The sequence below is a fragment of the Anticarsia gemmatalis genome, chromosome Z, assembly GCF_050436995.1.
Source record: "Anticarsia gemmatalis isolate Benzon Research Colony breed Stoneville strain chromosome Z, ilAntGemm2 primary, whole genome shotgun sequence".
Lineage (NCBI taxonomy): Eukaryota > Metazoa > Arthropoda > Insecta > Lepidoptera > Erebidae > Anticarsia > Anticarsia gemmatalis.
Window position 1 is genome coordinate 13,091,023 of NC_134776.1, and position 26,439 is coordinate 13,117,461.

Genomic DNA, 26,439 nt, shown 5'->3' on the forward strand with positions numbered 1-26,439 from the left:
AACACAAAAGCCTATAGCGGAAAACAATACATTTCTTAAACATGTTACGAACAGAAATCATATAGCACGCAAATAATACCTACTAATATATATTTAAGTCCAAATGTAAAGTGCTTGATAGCTTTCCACGTTAACACTTCCTCTACCCGCAAAATTGTATGTTACACAAAACCAAAGGAAATTCTACTTTCCGAACAACTCAAACGATAACGACCGAGGATACAGTCGCAAGTCGTTGAAAGCCACCTCCAATGCAACATTCAGAGAAAGAGTCAAACATTTCCACATGTTATAATGTTCTTGATAATACTGTATTGCTGCCAAAACATAAACAAGTTGGAAACACCGTTTATCCCCTCCTTTGCCTAAACTAATCCTATGGGTTAGCGCTGAAATCTGAAATACAAGTTAGTTGCAAGCTTACAACGTATTTCAGTAGCAGATGCTTTTAGTATGCCAGCTTCTAACTTGCGTACGTACAACTTAAAGTACTTAACGTGAGCTTTTGTATCAAAATTTCTGTTTATACTCGAACTCAAGACATAGTATTAATGTGTGGTGTGTTTGAGTCAGCTTTACTGATGGTGGAAACTCGTCTTTAATATAATGTTATACTGCAATCAAAGACCATAGAAAGAATAATAGTCTTTATTAATTTAAGAAAATTTTGATGAATGTTTGTTACATATTCATGCTTATACTTTAGAATGAATTTGGTTTGACGCATACACTTTTTACCCCAGTTTTTTTTTCACACGTACAATATGCGGGAAAAATCTAGTTAGGAGCACATTTTTTGAATTCAAAAACCACTTTTGAGATAAGAGTCACAGAATATTAATTTTCGCTGTTAAGAATAAATATCTTGCACTTTACGTGAAAACTATTGTTGATTTCCGTTTGACACGATCTTTCACTTAACTCCTCTTGATAATGAGAAAAGGGTTTCTCCGGGAATCTAGAAAGGAACCTAAAGATCAAACGAATCTTATAGCTATCTAGGTACAATTCTACGAAGAATTAATTAACACTTCGTCACTTCTGCAATCGCAATTGGCTCGATTTAATCGACTTAATAAGTTCATCTGAAGTCTTTACCTATTTAAAAGCTTAGAAGCATCGTGTTTTGTTTACGGGTAAATTATAAGCCCTAAATATAATGATTACCATAGTTTATTAACTGACTTTTCTATTTTGTAATAATAATATAATTAGTTACATTGACCGCCAACGCACAACAACTAAAATAAACAATTGAATTTTAGATACTAATATATCCCTAAAAGCTTAAAAATTTACCTTGAACTTAAAAATCAGAATTGCACTTGTAATTAAAAAAAACATGCAATAATATACCTACCTAACATTTTTTTTATTAACTTGTGAGCATGATCACAGATCTAATTATTAATGGAAAATCATGGAATACCATACATGTATATTTCTCTTCCTGAATAGGTGTTGGAGCATCATGTCATAACTCAACATCGACCTACTCTCGTACATTTTTATAATTTTCCGTTTGTTTTCATTCATTTGTATTCAAATTATTCCGGTACACTTCGCTTGCATCTTAAGCAGAACCTAGACTTGATAAAATATTTGTAAAATATACAATCCCTAGTATAATTCTCTGGTACAACATCTCCCGTCGACTTTAACGATAGCATGCGCATTGTTAAGCTGCGCTGCCATAAGTGGCGTTAACAATTATATCCAATCAGGCATAAATCCCTCAGAAGAACCTCTAGCTTACTACACTGCTCATTGCAAACAGACTGAATATAGGACTCTCATATCATTTAGAACAAGTATCTGTCGTCAATAGATTGTTGTTTTCGAATTAATCACGTGATAACAAGTATATAACTTATGTCGATTTCAAAAAATCAAATAAATTATTACGTACAACATTTTTTTCCATGTGACTTGGCCATCGGCTGTAGTACACTGTACTGGCTAGCGAGCCACGCTAAATTTAAATCTTGGCATCGCTTACGTACGCGATGCACTCTACATAAGCTTTAACGTAATAACGTACTTACAATCTTACTATCGAAATGTTTCTCCCATACTAATTGGTCTCATTATATTTATTAGACAGAGCGTTTCATTGCAGCCATCATTGCAACGTGTTTCCAATGTTGATGTTTATTTATTTATTTTGATTCAAAATGTAACCCGGCAAAATGTTGTGTGTCTGTATGGACTGAGCTGACATACTTGGCTTCGTTTGTATACAAAAGAAACATTATCTTGTAGACAAACAGACATTCACTAACGACGAAGATGACATATTAATACAGCAGTGAGTTCCAACTTTTTGGTTCGGTCTGTTGTTTTAAAAGTGATAGAACTTATGACGAACTTGTATGTCGTAATGCGAAGTAATAATCACCAATGCCGCTTTTTTCATTTTAAATCCGACTAAATGAATACTATATTGCATAAAGTTTGTTCAACGTATTGTCGATTACAAACTATTTTATGTAATTAACCATTACCAGTAATTATTCTCAGCTTCACAAACAGTAAATATCTTAACATCATGAAGTACGCTCCACAGATTTTTAATTAAATTTGAAATTTAATTAAGAACTGCAAAGAGCACAAAACTTTTACGTTTATTATAGAGTAAAAAGTCTAGTGAAATGTTAAAAAAAACATCTGGCCTTTACGTTAAGCGCTCGCATTCGTTGTAACTCGTGCATGCAATTAAAACTAAAAATCCAGTAAGTTTCAGTAGAACAAACACAGTGTAACGAGTGTCAATTGCATACAATAATATTCACACATTATAGACTACATAATTGATTTAATTACGCCGGGTCTCGCCACCAATGAATTATAAATTTATAGAATCAATACCATCGAAGGATCGATGGAAAGTTCAGTTACAATTCTTAGTTGTGCTTAAAAACTTCATTCGTTTGTGCGAGTTAGAACGGTTCTTGTTACTTTTTGAAACGGTAAGTTTTCGATAGGCTTTTAAGGTTCCAAATCTTACGCTTACGTTTTAAAGTATGAAGACTTGATCGAAAAAAAATATAATGAACGTAAATTCACAATTAAAAGTACATTTCGAGAACAAATTTTCAATTATAAGTTGTAAATGGGCGAGCGTAGCAAGCCGCCAAATGTAAATGAAATGCAAACTAATTAACCTGCCAAATAAATTAAGTACACGTATTGGTCTTTTCATGCTTGGTTTAAAACATGCGGTGCGTATGACAAATGAAAAGTATTGGAAACTTCCAAAATAATACATTTCCGTAACCCACAAACGCGATTACGTATGTACTTTGTTTTCTATTGTAATTTATGTTGCAACCTCGGCTCATTTTTTTTCTGTCGATATTGATTTCATAACAGGCTACAGAGTAGTGAGCTGCATCGGTAACAAAAATGTGTCTGCCAAATCGTAAAGAACTTGAATTATAAGACGATGATTATATCGCTGCATCTGATAAATTAGATGCGATGGAATAGATGTAATATATTTTTATTCGTATTCGCTTTGGCAATAATGCATTCTCGTCGGCTCATAAACGTCGGGTGCTGAAATTTAACGTTATCCGCACCGCGATCCTTGAAAGAGTTATAATTAATATGCTTGCCACTCGGTCTGTCGGTCACTGTTAAATGGGTTAGCATTAGCATACTTAGCGCTCAGACGGGTTCTAACTCCATGTAAAGTTTTGCCTTTGTCCTTATTCTTTGGGAAATAGTGTTCGAGGGCATTGACTACGAATTGAAGATTTTATACGAACTTCCGGATGAAACCTTTCGTAAACTTAGAAATTTTACCCAAACAAATGTAAAATTTCATTTTATGTCGTATTCGAGATGTTTTGTTACTTAATTTTTTGCTTTTAAGTCCTGTTACGTAAAAAGTCACATTTAGATCAAAATCAAGTAGCCCGAGCTTAGCGAAACCTCCATAAAAATCTTGTCCTTAAAACGGCTCTTATGATAAACCACGTTTACTTTGTACAAAGACATCTGCCTGCATTCAATTCTTACTAAAGAGTAAAGATATATTCATTAAAATTAGAGAGAATCAGCGTACACGTGCTCGAAGCATCGAAATGCTATCAAGTGATATCAACAAGAATACATCGCAGCCAGAGTAAACTGCCGCCGTACTGATTCAATAACGAAGCAAACAAACTAAAATCGTTTCCGATCACAATATTCGCTTTGCAGTTTCCATTACTGAGGGAATGTTACTATCGATGCATTTACAAGCTACGCGATAATTACCGGCAATAAAATTGTATTATACCTTATGGAATTGTATTAACACTAAGGGTTTATGTATATGTTATTCGTGCGTCTAATCGTTATTGGTTACACTGGACTACGATAAAAGATTGTGTCAATCAGACTGTAAAGAAATAAACTATTCACATTATTATTAATATGAAGTAATATTACCTATTCAGAAATATGTACATTTTTACACTAATTGAAATCAAGATACCTTGATATCAAATAATTTATTAGAAACAAAATATTATTACAGTGCTATACAGCCAAGTTCATTCGAGACGGCAAAAATAATAGTGGAAGCGATGTCAAAGATAGTTAATGAAATTGCCAACAGTTCTAAAGGAAGGAAGGACCAGTGAAAAGAATTCAAGAAACTGTGGAACACTCTTTTTAATTAATGTTACGACAAACTTAACAAAATCATACCCTTTATCAACGTACCTCGGAACTGATTTACTGACATTTAACGGACATATTCCATTTATTATAGAATAAAGCAATTTTAGTATAGATAGGTACATATATGAACCAAAGGCAACATGCCGTATTGTTAGGTATACGCAGAAGCTTCAAAGACGTGTCCGTCGTGCAAATGGCTGTATCTTGTGTCCGTTGCAGCCTGTGATTTGCTCTTTACATGTAAAATCGAAGTTCGAGAGGTATTGGTTAGGAACATGTAGGTAGATGTATTTACACTAACACCCATGCACTTAGTGCAAAGAGACTTTGAGTGTATTCTCCCGAATAATTTATCGAGAATTTACAATTGGGCTGCACCTCTGTTTTGGAGCTGCGGCCGATTGATTTTTTAATTGAATATTGAACAACACCTCTTGTGTCCGTCAAAGGACATAACATTTTCAATTAAATCCTGGTGGTAAAAATCCGACATGAACGCGGCGCGATAATACTTGTCCATATTTCCGATATTGAAGTTTGTAAAAACTAAAGCTATCATCGTATATGATTGGGTTCAGACTTCAGTTACATTAGCACCTCTTTGAAAATACTTTTGTCAAAAGGAAAATATCATATCTCTGCTCAAAGAAATCGTATTCCGTGAATAACTTTGATTTATAAAGTTGAAACTCAATTAGAATGCAACTTGCATTGCTGGGCCAACTATATCTTTTGAAATACTATTTTGTTTATGAATCTAAGCAACAGTTTTCATAAAGACGTAAGCCTAAACCAATCTTAGCAATCAAAATCAACATCTGATATTTAAATCGTCATAACTATTATTAAACTATGAAGTACTTTATCTGTGTGCCAAAATTAAACTTTCTACGTCAAAACATTCAAAGATAATCTGTGACAAAAGAGCAGACAGACAGTCGCCGTGTTTCTTCCTTATGCATTCCATTACGCAAATTTTTGTTATGAGAACAAAAAGTGCCTATCAGTTACCTATCAGTACAAACGTATAGTTTGGGCGATACTAAAGGAACATGTCTTACGAAGCTGACACTATGTTATTGTTGTCGAGTTCGACCTTGCACTTTATGACAGTTGGCAACAAATTTAAATAAAGCAGATAAATAGCATTGTACAATAGGACTGCACTTAACAATGACATGTCTGCACCTGCCAGACACTGTTTTGTGATAAGCCGAGGTAACACCTAAGAATGTAAATAGATAATATTTATACTGAGCGATTAGAAATGTTTCTTCGTTTTTCCTTACAGTTCTTTCATTCAATGCCTACGGAGTGCGAGTGTGTATGGATGAGACACGCAGACTACGTCTATACTTATTTATACTTAGTGCTGACACTACCGGCAGACTGGCTGTCTGTAGTTCTTTACTGTTCTCTAGTTAATCAAGTTAACTGTTTTACCGGTTCGTTGTAGAAGTAGTGCTCCTTTGTCGTTTATTATTTGGTTTAGACAAGTCAAAGGCACCAGTACAATCAGATCTTGGCAATTTTATATTTTCTGAATAGCGAGCCGTATCTTTTTTACACAAATGGTCGGCTGATATATCAATGAATAAATTGTTTCTGAATGAAACAGTTAATTCAATCACATGGATGCGTGACTTGTATTATCGCCGTAGTTGGTAGTTTTTTGTGGATTTACGTATGTGTCTCAGTGTATGACAACCAGTAGGCAGGTTTTATCGATAGATCTTGATGTTTTCTCATTAAGGTGCTTTCTACCGTTAGGTTATTTATACGCCTACAATAGGCAAATTGAATATATGAAGCTAGATCGAATCACGAGGCGATCCTTTTCCTCGAATTGACGCGTGAAGCGTAGCGTGCATAATGGGTATAAAAAAAATTAAACGACATAGAGCCGTAATAAAAGCTTTGCCGGCAGTTTTCTATGAAAAAAATATTAGTGCAAACATTTTCCACTTTCGGTAGAGTACTGTTTGAACTGCTCTTTGTTATCATAAAGTAATATTACATAGGGATTTATATAACAGAGTGTTCGTCCATTTTCACAAGTGACACAAATTTCAGTGTGGAATATGTTCTGACATGCACTTAACTGCCGATTAACATTTTATGTACCAACAATACTGAGTATTTAAGAGTAATTTAAACCGTACCGACGTATGTTCCAAAGTCTATTGAACAGCAGGTACGGCATTTAAAATGTGTACCCAATAATAAACTATTTATTATTCGCAAATCTTTATCATTTCATCGAGCGTTCTTTCCACCCCTTATTGCACCAACAGCCAATATCAAAACGTGCAATCGCAATGGATATTTCCTAACACTATTTAAATAAGAGCTTATTTAGATTTAATCAAGTGAAGTATTACATAGAGGTAGATTCCCATCACTCAAGGGATTGTGTCAAAGAGACGCGTGCATCAAATACAGGAGATAGACTAAATAACCTTCGTGTAAATTATTTAATGCTGCACTATATACTGACCTTTCCAGTCTGTACTTTAGGGAATAACCTGCAATTACTTTACTGCTAAATTTTAATTGAGTACGCAATTTAGAGAAAGCACGTCTCAGATCACAGAGGCGTTCTCCGAATTCATGTCTAAAAAATATGAAGAAGTGTATTATTTATTACTAGTGTTAAAAAGAAATGTATTTTCTGAGACACACATGTCATACTTTAATCTTTATCATGCAAAGACTAAATATAAGGAAATATTACTGACAGATCAATCATATATTTTTCCATCGCTTTGTCTATTTTTCAACCAATAAATATAGGGATTATATTTCAAAATTGTTGGACTAGTAAGAAGTGTAACTCATGCATAGCCTTTCAGGTCTCCATCGCTGGTCACGTCCTTTCAACACAGATAATAATCTAATTCACGCCTAAATGCACTAAGTTATGCGGCCTAAAGCGTCACAGTAGTCCATCGATGCAGCAACGTGAAAAGATAATAATGTCTCATGTCAGTAGCCAATTCACAGGGTGTAGTGCTTACATTATGTTAGTACCAGGTCAAAGATTTCACTTTGAAAGCATCGACGCAAACAACACTAATTCATGAATTGATTTGATTCATAATGTTAGTCAACTGCGCATTTCCCTGGGCGTTTAGGCATAGGCTTTATATTATACTTGCAATTGTGTTTGGTACATTCTAATACCGGCCGATTACGTATGCAGGCCAATACTGCATGGGTAAATTCCACTTTGGTAGTGTAGGTAATGGTCCAACATAATTGAATCAAAGTTTCATCCAGTTTAGCATGTTTCTTCACCGTTAAAACGATGATGATTTACTTCTCACATAACATGACCTTAACACATTCAACAGTGTTATTGAACAACCCTGCCTTGTATAAAAAATCTATGGAATTTCTATCCATTATAATAATTATCCACAGCACAGAGCGACATAAACTTTTAATTCACTTAGGCACTGCACTGCTGTAGTACACGTAACCATACAATAATAGCATTACACTGTTACAGTAATTACAATAAGCAGTGTTCTAAAAGTAATAAAATTTTATTGTGGGGAGTCTTCGGTGCACTATCTTTAGTTAAACACCGGAACTGGTAGATACAACGTTCTCAGAGAACACTTAGTTGCAGACGAAAATAGTATGCATTCAGACACTTTAATCTTAACCTACACAACGCTTAGTGCAGCTATAATAGAATAAACGCACTATCAATTACTTTATAAACTGCATTAGCGACAATTGGGTAATTGAGGAGTTTTAGTTTTTACTCGGATTTACTGGGATTCATTGTATCTGTGGTTTAATTGGGTTTACAAGTTTGCCATAGATCCTGTGATTGAATCGTAGAGTTGAACTGCTGACATCGTTTCTAAGCGCGTCTCTTGGACGGATTAAACTCAAACTCAACTCTCGATCGTGTAATCAGGTTTTGGTTTGACATCCTATTCATTCGTATTTTGCATCTTTTTGCGCCACCTCATATAAATTTTCGAGTTCAATAGTTTCGCTGTAAAAGTATTTTCAATTAACATCAAAAATGTTTTAATAACGAATCATAGTCTGTTTCTTGTGTTACGCGTTTAATTAAATATTCGCATTTCTCATACCTCTGAGTTTTTGCTACAACTATTAAAGCGAACAATGTATCAGATATAAAAATAGTTTAAATCAGTTTTAAGCTGTTTTGACTGATAACAAAACTTATTATGATTTTCACTCACAGTCTAGTAATCCCTATGATTGATGATTGGTTTTAAATAAATCAACTGAATTGTAAGTGAGGCGAAAATATTAATTTTCAATACATTACATTTGAGTTAATTACGTTTTAATATTATTTTAACTTATTTATCCAAATGTATGTAGGTAATTAAATACGCCTCGGTGACTTTTGCGAAATCAATTGGAACATACAAACATTATTTGTTTATTTGCTGTGACAAGCAGAGTAAATACGCCATATTAATAGGTACTTTTACAAATTTACAGTAAATGAAAATGTGGTTTAACTAAACATTAGAATTATGTTTCAAAATAAAATACATCTTGTCGAAGTATCCGGAAAAAAAATCGATTGTATCTTAAAATCTTTTATTATGAGAAGTAGCAAAACCACGCGACTTTGCTTCGCACATCGTATTAGTAAAATTGCGCCGATATTAACAGCTTAAAAGTATAATATATAAGTAAAAGTATATTATAGACTTCGTGTACAGTGTAAAGTGTACCTAATACATATAAAAATATGAAATACGCTGGAATTGTACCCACTAAGCGACAATTAATCGAAATATACCAGTAAAACCTTTAAATGACTAGGTATCATTTAGTTTCATATAAACAAGCCATTTAAAATAAACTATTCTATCGATTCCACTGCAAACTGTGCTCCTTTGAGAGAAATACGACACACGCGTGTCCGTGAAGATTTAGTTCTAGGACGATTTAAAGTCATCGGGGGGTTTCAGTCTCTACCGCAAACAAACCTTTTGCATATAAATACGTCTTTAAGCACACCGAGAATGTTCTAGCTTTCCATTATTCTATAAGATTACTGCACTTAGAATTAATCATTGTTGCAGGCGTCTTACAATAGAAGTAACGAATACAAAGTCCACGGAAACCCGAAACTAGGTATTTCTCCATCACACAAATATTGGTTCGATTTGGAATTCGAAACCCTTTGCAATGTTAATGGTAAACAAGCACCTAAGGCACTGCGTCATTGCCTCATAGGTACGGTCAATTCTAAGTAAACATTGTACGCCTGACTTGCAGTTGCATAGTAAGCAGTCACGCTACCCTCTCAATTGTCGCTTACGAATGCTTACATCAAAGTTGCAGCTAGACTGTTCCACACATGGAGATGATAGGATCATAATCGGTATTGACTTCATGTGACACCTTTAATATCGGATCACTAAGTAAACATGGTGATCTAGCGGATCAGTGCACGTTGTCATAGGTTATCTAACGCCAACACATAGTTGCAGGTCACTTTCGCAATTATTTTGTTGTGGTCCACCTTTCATACCTATAGCTAAACTGTCAACATAGTTACTATCACGTTTTGCACATCCTGATGTTGATTACCTACTTAGACATTTCATTAGAAATTATAAACAATTTTATTACTTTCATAAACAGATATTTGTATAATTTCTTATAAGGTCATCCTAATACTGGCATAAAGTGCATACTGGTTCATAAAATAAAAATGTCGATGACTTTTGATCATTATCACTATGGGATCGATGTCCTGTACTGTAGTTAGTGTTTCACGTATTGTGTTTAGTGAATTAGTAATGAGTTATAATAATCCCTTGCGCGACACAAACAATAATTATATTAGTATCATTAATCATTTATCCGCGTTAGTTTATTCATTCGTGAATATTAATTCAGTATAAAGCTCATTGCGGTTAATAATAACAATTGCTATCAAAATAAAGGTTTACCATATAAACTATTTGGAAGAAATTAACTGAAAAAATCCAGCATCTGTCATTTTTCATAAATACTACAAATAAAATGATTACTGTTATGCATCGAAAAATATTGTATCAAATCTTATGAGGCATTTAAAAGTATACAATGATAATAACTCAAGAAATGAAATAGTACCAAGTTGACTTTTAAATGTAGCGCAAAACACTGACTCTGCAATGGATATTAATTAGACATTTCAAGACGACTTAAGTCTTTCGCTCTCGGAAACTCTTCCTGCCAGTAAGAAAAGGTTCGTTATTTTAATAAAATAATGATCAGAATAGTTCTCGTTGCGAAACTATCATTGCTGAAACAAGCTAAAGTTTAGAGATAAACATCTAGTATAACCCTGTTTGTGATTCAGTAGATCAAACTCGTCAAAAATAATATTATAATCCGAGCTCCGAGCGTCCCTCAACTAACATAAACAAAGTGCATTTGCAATTATTATATTTCCCTCAAGCTTCAACTTTTCCAACTATAATAGGTATATACTTTGTAATACAAAAGTTTTAATCAAATCATGTTACCTTGGACCGATATACTCTATACAGAGGTGTCATCAGTTCCCTAGAGTTACTTAAAATAATTCATCGCATGTGGTGCAAGCTGATTCCCTAGCCGTTTGAGTACGTGCATTTAGATTTTTCATGAATATTTCATGCTGAAAAACTGTACATTCGCTTTAGTACTTAAACTTTATACGCAGAATAAAAACATGATATGCTGATGTGTTTGTGCAGCTCTCACACTAAGCTCTAACGTGTTCGTAATTGACTCAGTTTAGTGCACTGAATAATAAAACAGAAGTAAACATATGTATTTCGTGCAAATCATATTAATTAGTTCACTGTAGAGTGAAACAAATAGAATAGGACGACGAAAAATCTTGTGAAACAGTGGAAATGAAAAAGGGAAATGCACCGGAACACATATTTGCATACTGGTCGTTGTTTGTGGCTGTCCGCATTCGCAGCTCTTTGGACAAAGTGTCTCTGTCCCTTTATTCTTGCATGACTAAAATGCAGCTAAGTTTCCAATTTGAACGACTGCTTAAGTTGCAAATTATTCTCAATTTTACATGAGATCGTAAACTGTATACATCCATAAATCATCACTTAACAGAAATAATAAGCACCCTTTAATAAGTACCCTGAACAGTGAACATACAAAAATAATTTCATTCTTGGCTAGGTTAGAGCAACCGTTTAAAGTTTGCAAATATGGCTATAAAATATGAAATCTAATAAAATCTCCACATATACATACATGCTCGTTCCTTCTCCATACAATAGATTGCGAATGACTATCGTTTCACTAAATTGCATCGGACGGCAATTACTTTGACTCCTTTGATTTAGGTATTTGTACAAAACGATTCTCTTGCGAACAATTTAAGACCGCTTGAATTAAGTTATGGTGGTGCCAAGCATCCAATAATTTTCTCTACCCCGTCCATTAAAGTTATTTTCCATTATTCAATCGGAGCAATTATTTCATCATGTGACAATTCCAATGTAGATTTTCCAGACTAGCTGCGGACAGCTTTTTTATAATTGATCGATGACTCTACTAGGTACAAAGCCGTTGTTAATGTACCACCATCATTTGTTTAACTGTCCAATCAAATATTATAATTAAAAAAAAAGTGGCCAATTGTGAGTTGGACTCGCGCACGATGGATTTCGCAAGGCAATGACGTGTTTTTTATGGGAGCCTCCTTAAATATATATTTTTTTTCTTTTTAATATTTGCTGTTACAGCGGCAACAGAAATACGCCATCTGTATAAATTTCAATTGGCTAAGTATCACGGTTCATAAAATACATAATCTGGTGGCAAATCGACAGATAGGACCCTAACAGGGTTCCGTTTTGGTGCTTCGGGTACGAAACCCAAAAAGTGGTGAACTTTTATAATGAACCGAGATTTTTAGTGATATGTTTTCTCACGTGATTGTGCACACTTCTTGTTGTTTTCACCGGCTTAATTATGTACGTGAAACCACCTCGCGCCTCGCTACAATGTAAATTGTTCAAGTAGCAGGATGTTTGATTATACAAAAGTCATGTATTGTAAACTTTCAATTAGGCTATTCCTAGATGCAGTAGTTTAAACATGAAGTACATAACACACGTTGTTATGTGATAACCGATACCGACCACCCATTATTAACCAACAACGAAATGCTAAATCCAAAACTTGATATTTTTAAAACGATATTACCTTCGATATTTCTATTATTCTTCTAATACGTTTATTTTAACAATAAGATATAAACTGACCTTTAATCAATGTTGGTAAACAATTTCGCAAAATACATTTAAGTTTGTTATACGAGTATCCCATTTCACCTCATGGTTAGAATCAACTAACGGAATCATGACACAAACTCGATAACAATAATAAAAATATTAATTAGTAACGCGTAAATACGACATTATTTTTGTAGAAATCTCCCTAAATATTAGCAGTCTTCAACCAACACTGCTAGAGGAGATACCTACATAATTATATCAGTTGAGGACGATTTGCATTAAGCCATTTTAATTTACTTTAATCGTTCTTTCCCCAGGGACAATCCAAGAGAGATCCGCAACAGAAACGAGAAGATGCGAAGAGACAGATTAAATCAATCAGTAGCGGAACTGGCAGCTATTGTGCCTCCGGTGGTGGCCGCCCGCCGGAAGATCGACAAGACCACAGTGCTCCGACTCACTGCTCATTATTTGCGAGCTCATCAATACGGTCAGTATTATTTACACGACAACAATTGTACTCAAACGTCCAGTTTAACTTTCAGGAAAAAGCACTAAGTCTGATTGTGATAAAGCGCTAAACTTTTAAATTGGTATTGTTTGAGTTGAGCGCACCTTATCTTTGAGACATTGTGCATTCTACAATATAAGCAAAATATTACAAAATATTTATCTACTTTTAAAGCTGAGCCTTTGTATAATGCTGGCGTTAAATTTAGTTGCATCGAGGTTTAGGTGGTGAGGAGGCTTGATTAGTTGACGGACGGTGTGACGCAGTTCAGAGCCCCGTGAGTGATCTAGTTCTACGCTTTAATTTGCAAATATTTTCTAGTTTCACCACATTCCATGCAGTAATTGTTATGTGTTGGAATGCAAGCTCCACCCATACCAATTACGCGAGGCATACGCGACAAAATTGAAGAGTGCACATGTGTACTATGATCATCTCACAACAAAGGCGAATTGTATTTAGTAGGATATCCGTCCGACGATGCAGGTGCGCACATTTTGTATCATGTTATTAATGGCATGTCATTTTCCACATACGATCGTATAACTCTGATAAAATAAGGCGACAGCAGTGAATAATTAGAAAGTACATGTCAAATGAACAATGTATAGTTCCATAAGTAACAGTCGAACGACTGATTACAAATAAAAGTTGAAATTATAAAGTAAATACCCATAAAAATAATCAAGTGACGCGTGGAATTTCACTGAAAACCAATCGCGTGAGATAATCGTTGAAAACTCGACCTATAACATAGATCATCACCGTAATCAATATGGATATGTATCTTACTAACTACAATTGCGCAGAACAAGTATCTGAGTGTTTGTTATGTATTGACACAATGAGTCACCAAATTAGAATATTAATTTCATAAGGTGGGGGGTTATAGACTTTATCTAAAGATTGCCTACATCATTTTGTTAACATGCACCTGATTGTAGTCTATTATCTTTATAATTACATATTTGTGAATCTATATACTTAGACAGTAATGTACGGCGATAACACGTGGTTTCCCGTATAAACAGCACCAGTCTGTCACCTAGATTTTCCTATTTTGTTTGATTGTCTAGTGACGGTTTGAGACTAACTTCAAGCGTGTCTTCAATGCTAGATGCTCAGTTAATTGTAAATTTAGAAATAATATATTAGATGATTCAGCGCATGTAGGTACCTAGTGAGACGAGACTATGGTACGGATGTCATCGGCTTATAATCGCATAGATTCTACTGACGCGGTAGAACAACAGAGCTGCAGCAACATTGTTGCATGTCATTTGTACAAGGTGACATTTCACCAGCCAGATATTTGCACTTTAAACACTTACGATAATTTGAGGACGATTATGAGTTGTTAAGTATGACGGGTTGAAACCCTAAGTGTTACAAAGTAAACGGTTGTTGTTAATGTGATGAATATCCCGTCGGTTACTAGACGTGGTCAATAAACTGGTGCAAAGTGCAAATCTATTCATAGTACCGGCTCATTCGTGTCACTTTTAGTTTGCCTCAGATATGTAACATGCATTACATTAACTGGGAGTTCTGTTGTCAAAATGTAGAGTTCGCCTTTTTTAATGTTTGTAAGTTTATGGTAGACAGCCTTACAAAAATATTGTACACGATAATCGTTTTAATAATTTTATCAGATTTTCATGTAGTAGTCATTAAAATGATAATTTTACCCAAATTAATTTACCAAAATATTTAAAAAATTGTAGACAAAACTAAGTAATAAAATCAACAGTTTTCATAATATGTACGATTTAGAGCAATTAGTTATTGCAATGTAACATATTTGTCTATCAATATTATAAAAGGCAATCGTGTGTAGTAACGTGAGCGCGCGCGCGCACGTGCTGTGCCATGCTTCTGCGCTTAGGTCGTCCACACACTGCATTGCGAATTCAGTTATTTTGGTTCATTCGTTTCAATGTCACTAAAGACAGCGTGAACGTGTCATTACGCGGTGGCGTAATGAAGCCATAACCTTATCCAACATGAGTTAATCATATTTTAAATATCTCTTTATGAGTCTATAAAATACTATTAAAAAACAAAACATACGCTGTCACAATAGCTAGGTACTAAGCATTTATGATTCAGGTTATGTAGCCCTTATGTATTAGACAATCAACAAAGCAAATAACTTGATGTGGACGTGTTTATGTTTGTCTCATTAATTCTCTAAATAAGGCTAGGTATAGTAAGAACTATTCCGTACAACGCTTGGAGGACCTCAACGTCTTAACTTTTTAGTAAAGACACAATGGTCGCGTCGTAGAAATCTACTAATATAATAACGTTAGTTCGATTTCACTGCAATATGGCACCGGACTTAAGTGTCATATTAAAGCTGAACAAGACGATGATATCTGATTGGTAAACAAAAAATTTAGTGCGAAACATTTATAAACAGTTCTTCGAGGAACAAACGGTCAATAAATACGTAAAACTCGGGCTGAAACTGTCATTTTTATACATATTTGACAGTCAGCGTTTCAGCGGGGACGATCCACTTTATGTGCATTATATTTATGTATGTTACTGTGCATTTGTTCTTCGTAGCTGTAGTGTACTTATATTGTGAATTTGGTATTGCAGTATCCACTTAATAGTGTTAAAGTAAATTTGACTGCAGTGTTCGGCGATTCCATCGGTCAGTCGGCGCAAGAGTTCACTCCGGCCTCCGTGATGAAGGTCCTGAGTCTCTTCAATGGCTTCCTGATCACTGTCACATACAGAGGAATTATAGTCGTCGTCTCACAGAATGTCCATCAATATCTTGGATATACTGAGGTTAGTACCTAAGAAAATTATAGTTGTTAATGTACGTTAACTTCGATTGAAAACCGCTTTACGAAGCGACAAATGTGTTTTTTAAATTAAGTTACGAAAGTGAAATCATAATAAGATCTTAAGTATTATTACATTAAATAATACACTTCACTAAACTCTATCAGCTTATTCGTAAAAAATAAGTCATAATTTTATTCCACGTGAATCAAAAATATGGCACGAACTTAAATTTAACATAATGTATTATTATCTTATATTACAATATAATATTCCTCCCGAGAGGCGAGGAGGTGCCGTAATGACAGAGAGATGTCACTAGATATTTGTGCACCATTATGACGTCTGACGTCACTCGCTTGTATCACACGTGGAGTCAATGCACTTTATAAGATAACCACATTTCGCTCTGTTTATCCCTACTGTTTATGATAAACTAAAAACGTCAAATGTTCCCGTTTTCGTTGCAATTATTTAAATAGATAACGGTTACTATTCTAACGAGCGGCCTTGCAGAATATGTCGTCAAAATCTGTATGCAGTGCTTGATGCGCGTGTAATGATTTATGGGTCAGTGATTTTAGAGCTATTTCCTTCTAAGCTAACGGTATCTGATCCTTGTATTATTGAGTGCAATATTCTATTGCGACATTTGAACGATTTAAATTTTAATAAGAAACTACTATATTCGAGAATTGTACTGATATTTTCCTGCTTTTGGTAAATATGATGAAAGTTCGAATGTCCTTTTTACTGACAGATAGTTTCAAACTTAATCGAAAGGACCAGAACACATAACAATATGAACTTACCCGAACTTGATAAATAAGGCAGTAACTGTCTATTGGTACATACAACTTGCAACGCGTTGCAAATGCATATCATTCAAATGAACAGGACTAAAGTTTAACTCGTTTCATTCTGCGAAGCGGCCAACCTAGCCTTATTCCCAACTGTTCCGATGACAACTTCTAGTCGAGAGTAACTTAATATTAGATTTGTCTCCGCTCCTTCCTCTGCAAGCGAGAGATATAACCGATACTGTAATTAGAACTTGGCAAGATATTTGTCGGTACGGACTCTCATTAACACCTATCAACTACCTAATATTGGATTTAGGGAATATATTATTTACTATTATTTTTTCGTACTCAGCTTGACCTCCTCGGACAAAACTTACTCAACATTACACACGAGAATGATCGTGCAATGTTGAAAGACCAATTGATGCCAAAGACCCAGAACTTGGGCCCCAATGGCGAGCTTCTGATCCCTGATGAACCTGGTGCTAAGTGCGAAGTGGAAGAAGCACTAGCACGGGAAAAAAGGCGATTCATCGTCAGGTAATTGATTACTTTCATAATATCTTCATTGTCAAGTTAACAGTTTTTTTTTATAACTTTGACGTTTCCTCTTACCTTAAGTATTTAGTATAGTGTTGTTGATCTGACAATAAAACTCATGTGCTGAATAAATCTAGCAAACTTTTTATAAAAATAAAAATGGACGGGATAAATATTTATTTATCGCTAATATTTATCGATCTCTATAACCTCGCATTAAGTATATTTTGTTCTATCTATAGATTCAGGAAACTCGGACAACGTTCAGAACCTTGCCAATATGTAACATGCCACGTCGAAGGATCTCTGAGGAGGTCAGACCGAGCCTGCGGTGGCTCCAACCGATGCTGTCAAATAGTTCGCCGCGTACGCGCTAGAACCGAAAATCCATGCTCCAGTGGAAATGACATTGTAAGTACCTAATATTGAGATTCGCTCGCATATACCTACTCCATACATTTTATCGTAATCTGATTAAACTCAACCTATACTAAGACATATATACAACTTATTGCAGTCTTATAGGTTTTTCAATTTTACAAGCCCGTTCTAGTGTTAAATAGCTATTAAAACTTTTATAGAAAGATTTGATCAGCGTCTTAAGCGCAAATCTAAATGATTGAACGCTGCAGCTGTGGCGCAACTTACATATGTTATAGGATATAAATTACGAGCCAATTTTATTTTAAACGGTTCAAAAACTTAAACTGATTGTATCTGCAGTTCGTGAGCAATTGTTTCAAGGCAAATAACAGTGGTAATTGAATATTACACTCGTAAATCTGCAATCTGAATATCATCACATATCTAATTTAAACTATTTCATGAGCTGAACAAACCAATTATGCTTAGTCGGATGTAGAAAGTTTATCGGATTGCGAACCTAGGCAGTTGTGGAGGATATTTTAGATTCGATTTACATGCAGATAACATTGATTTGACCGTTATTACTTTGAGAGAATAATTGCGGCTGCGACTTACGCATGGAACGCCAGCATCTAAAACGGAATAAAGCTTTTGGTTGTTGCTTCGACAATCTACCTCCTCTATCGTTTCACATCTGAAATAGATTCTCTTCACTGTACTGAAATATAAATGGCTCATAGCCTAGTGGTTTTTGGTCATCAGGCTTTATAATGTATTCCAATGGAAAGCTTAAGTAGTTAATCTTAAATGGCATGGCTGTAGCATTGCCTTATAGGTATAAATAAATCTCAAATATGAAATATATCGAATCGCTTCGTATGTTGGAACCGTTTCAGTCAAACCACTTCATTCGAATACCTACTTGGCTATCTTCAGTAGTTTATCTTAAATTATATATGGATCACGGACTTAGTATTGCAGACAGGTTATCATATTTTCTCTAGAACATGTTAACTAAAGTTCAAGTTTGTTTACATGTTGAAAGATTACGTAGGAATATTAAAAATCTGTACTAAAATGGAGCGAAATAGAAGCAGATCACATCGAAATAGTGTTTCATTAAGTGGGCGTTAAACGTGCGAGTAAGTACGCCGACTTGAGGCACGACCATTCCCCTTATAAAGTTTACGTAGGTACTATCGAAACATGCGCTAAAAAACTCAAACCTATTCGTACATTTTACCGTTTTCATACATTTTAGAAACACTATTTTATAAAAGTAATTATATAGATATTATCAGAAAATATCAAAGGTTACAGACATTGTTGATATCGTTGGCAGCGATCATGTCATGTCGTTATTACACTATACAAATGTATAGGTAATACTGTAGACTAGACTAGAATAACGTGGGAATGTAAGTAGAAAGACGTAACCCTAGCACAATTAATACTAAGTCATTAGTATTTTCGATGTACTGGAATGCTTAAAATAATGATCATGGGAGTTTTATTATCACTAATTGCATTTAAGAAAAAAAGCAATGGTAATAATATCGTCTACCGATTGTCTGCAATTCGATTACTTATTTTGCTACGTCCTTCACAATGGATAAAACGCAATAAATCAAAGTTATCTCATGAGTGTCGTGACATGACCTCGATAACATATAACTCAGTTGTAATTAAAAAAACTATCAACACCTTGTTCATTCACAAGAAAAAAGGCGTGACGTTTTACATAAAAACCGTTTCCCTGGCTATTGTTGGCCGTTACAAGCTAATAACAAATTGTCTTATCAATCGATAATTACTTTGGAAATCTTTCTAGGTGTTTATAGGTATCGTGCGTCCCACGAGTGAGACGTTCATCAACGAGAGTGCTCTAGAGGGTTATCGTATGGAATACCGCACAAGGCACTCGATCGACGGACAGATTATCCAATGTGAATCTCGCATCGCGCTCGTGACCGGCTACATGACGCATGAAGTGAGCGGAGTCAACGCCATGAACTTCATGCACCGCGACGACGTGCGCTGGGTGATCATCGCCCTTCGAGAGAGTAAGTTCCTACGATTCATACCACATACATTACATACATTTGTACTCCGATACTGCTAAGCCTGTGGAGGGCCAAGTAAGCACGCACTACAATCAACATTACATGCGATACTATAAAAACGTAATTGGCACTTGCAGTTGAAAAGTATTATGTTGGTAAGAGGTACACAGTAGTACACAGTTGCACTTGTGAAAAATGTAGCAAGAGCTTTGGAAAATTACTGCTATATTCAGTTTCCTTCGGACTTATATGGAAAAAATTACATTGAGTCTTACTTTGTTAATTTTCTTTAAGAATTCACTTATATAGCATAGACAAGTTAATTTGCTTTTGCGTGAAATAAAAAAGTAAATAATTACTCATTTTAAAATATTATTTTATGAAAAGGATCAATTGCGAGGTTTCGAAGTAATGGAACTTTCTAATTAGTTTCAATTTTAATTGAACGTCGCGAACTTATTGCGGTATGGAATAACGATGATCAAAGCAAACTCCTGTGAATGCACTTATAAATGAATGAAATGTTTTGTTTTAAGTAAAAGTGTTATTACTTTATTACGCAATGCAATTTGTGCAATACCGTTACCTTATTCATGTACTTTCTACACCACTACATACATACATATACATATCATTCATTTTTACACAGACTCACACGTTCATACAAATGGTCTGTTTCGTTGACTTGTTTGTTTCCCTAAATTTTATTAACGTGTTTCAAATCATCAATCCTTGTATTGCGTAGTACCCGAATACCATTCTGCTGAATTGTTACTTTTATTGGTTTTATTTATACATTTTATGCGCATGCGAATTTTATTTTGTATAGGTATCTCACTTTACTTATTTAGGTTGCGCTTTGTCATTAGAATGCAATATAACGAGTGAAATATTTCCTTTAATTTTCCGCTCATACATTTACATGTAGATAGATGTGTAGATATGTGAAAATGTTATTTAACGCCTTTCAAGTCAATATGTACCTAATCAGACGACTATATTATCTGATGCCACTTGTTTACCGCCTGCACATCTGTCACGTCTATCGCCATTTCATAAATTGTTATTACTTTAGATAACCACTTTCTATTTTTCCATTGGAACTGCATAACGACAATATTAAATACCTATCACAATTATCCAAGACTGATTACATCTAGTATCAGTTGCCATCAAGTGTTTCAGTACTTAACCCCACATAAGTAGAAAATTTCCTTTGAGAGTAGAGTAGTTACAATTTTGTGTTATCATTATAATATGTTTATTTTATTTTCTTGCTGTGTGCATTACGATTTTTTATTTTTCTTAATAATGCTTAAGCGATTGTTTTCATTGTATATTTTTACTTTGCTACGCTCGCGCTGTTTAGAGATTTGCAACGCGATAGTTTTGAGGAAGCGTGGATTTAGTAAACAAGAATAAATTGAACATTGGTGAATATTTGTTCACAGTGTACGACCAGCACCGAATGTTTGGGGAGTCATGCTATCGCTTAATGACTAAGAACGGTCAATTCATCTACATGAGGACGCGGGGCCGCCTCGATGTAGATCAAGATTCTCGAGCCTGCACTAGCTTCGTTTGCACTAATACCGTGGTCGATGAAAAAGAAGGCAAACATTTGATCAAGCTGATGAGGAAGAAATTCACTTTAGTTGTGAACCGAAATAGTCAAACTCCAGCAATTGAAGCACCCGAAGAGGAAATAAGAGACGAAGTAATTATGCATCATTTTATAAATTTTTGTGTGTACAATTATAGTCTTTAAGTGTGAACTTAGAAACTTCCAGTAAAATTTATTAACAATAAACTAATAGGTACATATAAAATTGTGACTTTATATTTTTTCTCAAAACTTTCAGGTGGACAATGACGACAGTCCAGCGCCTGTTGAGGATCCACGGCGTTTAGAGGAAGTAATCCTTCATTTAGTCACCAACCTTCCCTCTCCTCCGCCAGATGATCCAAATGATGATGCTCGAAGCAATACACCAGAGAAGAGTATGTCTCCAACACATCGGATTACAATTATACCCCCAAACAAAGAAAAAATTGTGAGCGCTATTGAAAAGATTTACGATGTTATCAAAACTTTAGATAAAGACCAAGATACGAGTTCTAATCGAGAGAAGCGCACTGTAATTACAGAAACACGACACTCTTTACCTGCTATCTTCGATAGTCACCACTATCAAAATCCTACTCAACAATGTAGAATAGTCGAGTTAAACTCGAATGCCTCCGAAGATCCCAATGAGGTGTTTAATTTCGGACAAGCTTCGAATAGCTCTCTGGAAAATTATATGTGCGGTAATATGTCTGATAATAATCTAAATACTGAAGCTCTCCTAGATTCTGCCCTTTCGCCAGACCTAGGATACTTTGATAACTCACCTGGCGCTTATTCGAGTATATCATCAATCTTCGGCAGCATAAATCAGAACCCCGAGGAGAGCTTTAATATACACAATATGCAGCAGGAATGTGAGCCTCAGTTCCAAGTTATCGATCCAGATATGAACTTTTTCCCACTGCCTACATTAGAAGAGCAAGCCAGTTTATTGCAAATGCTACCTGAACCGAGCACAAGCAACTATACCAGTGGCACAAAGAGACGGAATGATTTTGGAGATGAAGAAGATATGCAGTACAAGAAGAAAATCACAGAAACAGTTCGACAAAATGATGAAACTGGCTTTGAATCACCAACACTCGAAAACTTTTTTGACGAAGCCCGTTAGTATTTTATTTTCATGTGACTTGACTGGGAGTTGATATTGTGTCTCGTATTTTAACTAATTATTAAATGTATTTCTTTTCCAGTTTTCAATTCTCAGATAGAGACAGCAATCAATTCATTAGACTCAATTGATCCAAGTTTCCCTGACTTATTGGTACGTATCCGTTATTTACCTTTTATTACTATTTTTCGTCTAGTATTTAAATTATTTTTCTTATTCCTCACAAATTGATTGTGTGTGTTTCAGATCTCGACCGACGTTCAAGATATTTTGGGTCAGCTGGAGAGCGAACAACAGCAAGAAAATGTCAACGATGACTTCCCTGACTTCGAGTAAATCGCTTGTAGTGAGTGTACATAATGTACAAAATGTGTTTGGAACAAAAAACTATGAACATCGTTATTGGTCCGATGTGAATCTAGCTTATAACTTCTATCGGTAAGTTATAGGATTGCAATTGCAGGCAATTGCGGCTATGAGTAAATCGAGTAAATATGTTTATTTCGGACCGAATCGTTAATAATATTATTCAGGACCGCTTCATTGTAAATACATTAACCAAACTTTTTGTCATCAAAAAGTACTTCATTTTAAAGTCATATTACGAAGATCTCTAAAATTTTATTATTTTGGTTTAATTTAAAATAAAGATAGGTCATAAGATATTATAATAAACGTTTTATATTATAAACATAGTAACGGATCTTAGCGTCACTCGCCCATAATGTCATCATGTCAAAATTACGGGTTCTTGTAGTCACTGTTATGTGAAATAATGATAGACTGTAAGCAAATTATAAATATTGGCATTTAGTAAACGGACTTATACGTTTTTTGCAACGAATAATATGTAGTTGAAATTGTTGCAAGTAAACATTTTGATGATTCGATATTTGTAAGTTTTAGCACCAGGCACAGATTTCAACCCTAACATTTATAGCAGCAAAGTTAAATAGGTACTTGAATAGTTAAATAGATAACGGTAGCTATGTAAATGATGTCGATGCGACTGTAGTTCAGTAAATATATCTCTGTCTGCTACGAATACAGTAGTTTAATTATAAGAATGGGGACTACTTGGGTATCAGAGCAGATATCAAGTAGCAAGTTTTAGCATAAGAACATTCTGTTATTATATTTTGCCAAAGCTACACGAAAAACTTAAAACCTAGTCACATCGACCAGTTACTTTTTGTAGAAAACGTATGAAAAATAACCAAACAAGAGCCAAGTCTTTCGTGAAAACGGAACTTTTGATTGTCTAATTATTTTTCACGTATCGTAAGACTGAGTATTTTTTAATTGTTGGATTTCATATTTTTAATATGTTTAAGTGTTTATTTAGATATATACATTTCAGCATTTTATAGATGTTTTAGTAGATTTTTGTACCCTAATTAGGGGCCTTTTGTTTGTACCTTTACATGTTTGAGCATCACTAGATCAGTGAAGACAACTTTATTATAAAGAAAGCAGCTTAATCCAATTTCTAAAAAACTGTAATGCAAACATTAGATACATAAGCAAAAACAAAAACTGAGATAAAGATTGTTTAACAAGTCACTACTAAGAAGATTTTCAATGGTTTAGCGATGCTACAAATGATAAAATTTGCACAAATATTGTGCTCTGTTTTGTTACGTCTCTGCCTGTCTCAACACATTAGACTTAGGTCAAGTGATACATATTTTTCACTGAATATCAAATATTACGAACATGCCAAATATTTTCGTTCTTTTGTTTAGAAAACCTCCTGTTATAAATGCCAAACTTTTGGTCATAACATTATTATAAATTGTACAATCGTTATTACGTATTAGGACCTGATAGTGTGTACAATATTATTATTCGTCGGTTAAACACAAATAGATCTCATGTAACAATATTCATATACGCTGACAAATTTTAAATTATTCAAGTAAGTGTATGAACATTTTATAGAATTTAGACTTGTACTTGTATGAACTAGAGTTAGGGACAACTCAACCTCTTTGATCTTAGCCAAAGCTCATCTTTGGCATAAATTGAGCTACTTATAGAAGTAAAGCGGCCATGATGTCTAGTTTATATAAATGTAAATACGTTATAAATTAGGGTGGACGGTGAAATATTTAGATTTCAATATAACGTGCCAATTCCAATATTTAAACTTTTTCTATCCATATTAACTCATTATCACCTAAACCGTCTCATCTTATGTGATCTAGAGACGGTTTTTTATCCATTTATCCATTTTTATCACTTCTGTAATCATAATAATATTGTGTACGTACGTCTGAAAATGACAATTATCATATAAATGAAATGATATTTACTTAAATACATGATATTATGAAAGTACGTACAAGCGTTGCTATTTATACTACTGAGGAATTAAAAACATTATTCATCAAGTCATGCAGCATGCAGTTGACGTTCGTTAGGTGACGTAATGATTTATCTGCAGTTTTGCAAGCAGAGGTCGGTCGAGTCAAAACCCCATTAAAATTAATGCTATGTACCAGTGGGCTACTATGTTGCTATTTATAAGCTATGTGTCTAGATAAACAATCTATATTATGTGTCGCTGATATACGTACATGTATCTAAGTGTAATCTTAATGTAACTTAGATGTTGTGCAAATATTAAATTTTCGTATAAATGTTTCAACGATTTATTATTTTCAATGCAGGCTTTGACAATGATTACGATGTAGTACACCGGTGTCACTACATGTTCTCTCAAATACATGATGTGTTTTGTCGATATTCGATTCTAGTTTAGTCCGCTTTGATTATCCTGAGTTTCAGAAGTTTTAAATATCGTATGACATAGTTATGAAGATTATAAATACATTACTAGAATGTCCCTTTACCGAAACTTAGATATTGTAAGTGGATGTAGACGCTGTAGTTTTACAATAAATATTTCCACTTACTATCTCTTTTGGGAACCAAGAAGGACTGGAATGATATTTGTAGGGAAGATTTTAGGCGGAGAAGGAATTGATAGGCATGACGTAAGAAACGAAGGTGAACATAAGTAACCAGGAACTGAGAAATGTGACGAATTTAGATGATAAAGCCTTGTATAGGTAGATGTGTAACGATACGTATGAAAAGATTTTTTGTAAAAGAAACTTGTGATTTTTCTATAATGGAGGATCGACGATGTATTTTGAAGGGATTTACACTTTTTATGTAGTATTTTATCTATAAAATCGCTCAAATTATTGTCATTTGCTACGTAGATGTATAATTAGGCCTGCAGGCTGAGTTTGCACGTCTGTCTAAGACTTACACCATTTAACTAGTTATGCACTGCAGCTAATAAACAAAATATTCCTTCATCAATGTATTGTAAGAGGTAGCATTGAATGTGCACAAGCCGAGGTACTGATATTTAGAGGCTTGATGCTCGGTACTTGTGTAGTTGAGTAATAATGGATTTTCATTTGCACAAACTCAAAATATAGTGAATCCAGATATCATCACCAATCTTCCACCATAGTCATAGTGTAACTGTTATGAGAAACAGGCATATGATGTCACTTTTTGCTATGGCACCTAACATTCAATTTCGTAGTAAACAGATGTTTAATAAATAGCAGTTCGATTTTATTAGGAGACAATTCACATGGACGTGTACACTCAGCCTAGAAATATTTACTGGATATATTTATATATTACTCGTACATAAACTACCTGCGATTT

The 26,439-nt window shown here is 34.5% G+C and overlaps 1 protein-coding gene across 2 annotated transcripts in view; it reads left to right on the forward strand.

Moving 5' to 3' along the window:
• Positions 1–25,392, forward strand: part of LOC142986193 (uncharacterized) — a 63,820-nt gene extending 38,428 nt beyond the window's left edge. For both annotated transcript variants that reach the window (XM_076134531.1, XM_076134530.1), the window contains 9 exons: positions 13,241–13,413; positions 16,079–16,236; positions 17,389–17,576; positions 17,819–17,987; positions 19,774–20,005; positions 21,457–21,722; positions 21,868–22,741; positions 22,829–22,899; positions 22,993–25,392. In XM_076134531.1, coding sequence (XP_075990646.1) covers positions 13,241–13,413; positions 16,079–16,236; positions 17,389–17,576; positions 17,819–17,987; positions 19,774–20,005; positions 21,457–21,722; positions 21,868–22,741; positions 22,829–22,899; positions 22,993–23,082 — 2,221 coding nt within the window. In that variant the 3' untranslated portion in view covers positions 23,083–25,392. The remainder of the gene's footprint in view (positions 1–13,240; positions 13,414–16,078; positions 16,237–17,388; positions 17,577–17,818; positions 17,988–19,773; positions 20,006–21,456; positions 21,723–21,867; positions 22,742–22,828; positions 22,900–22,992) is intronic.
• Positions 25,393–26,439: the final 1,047 nt, after the last annotated feature.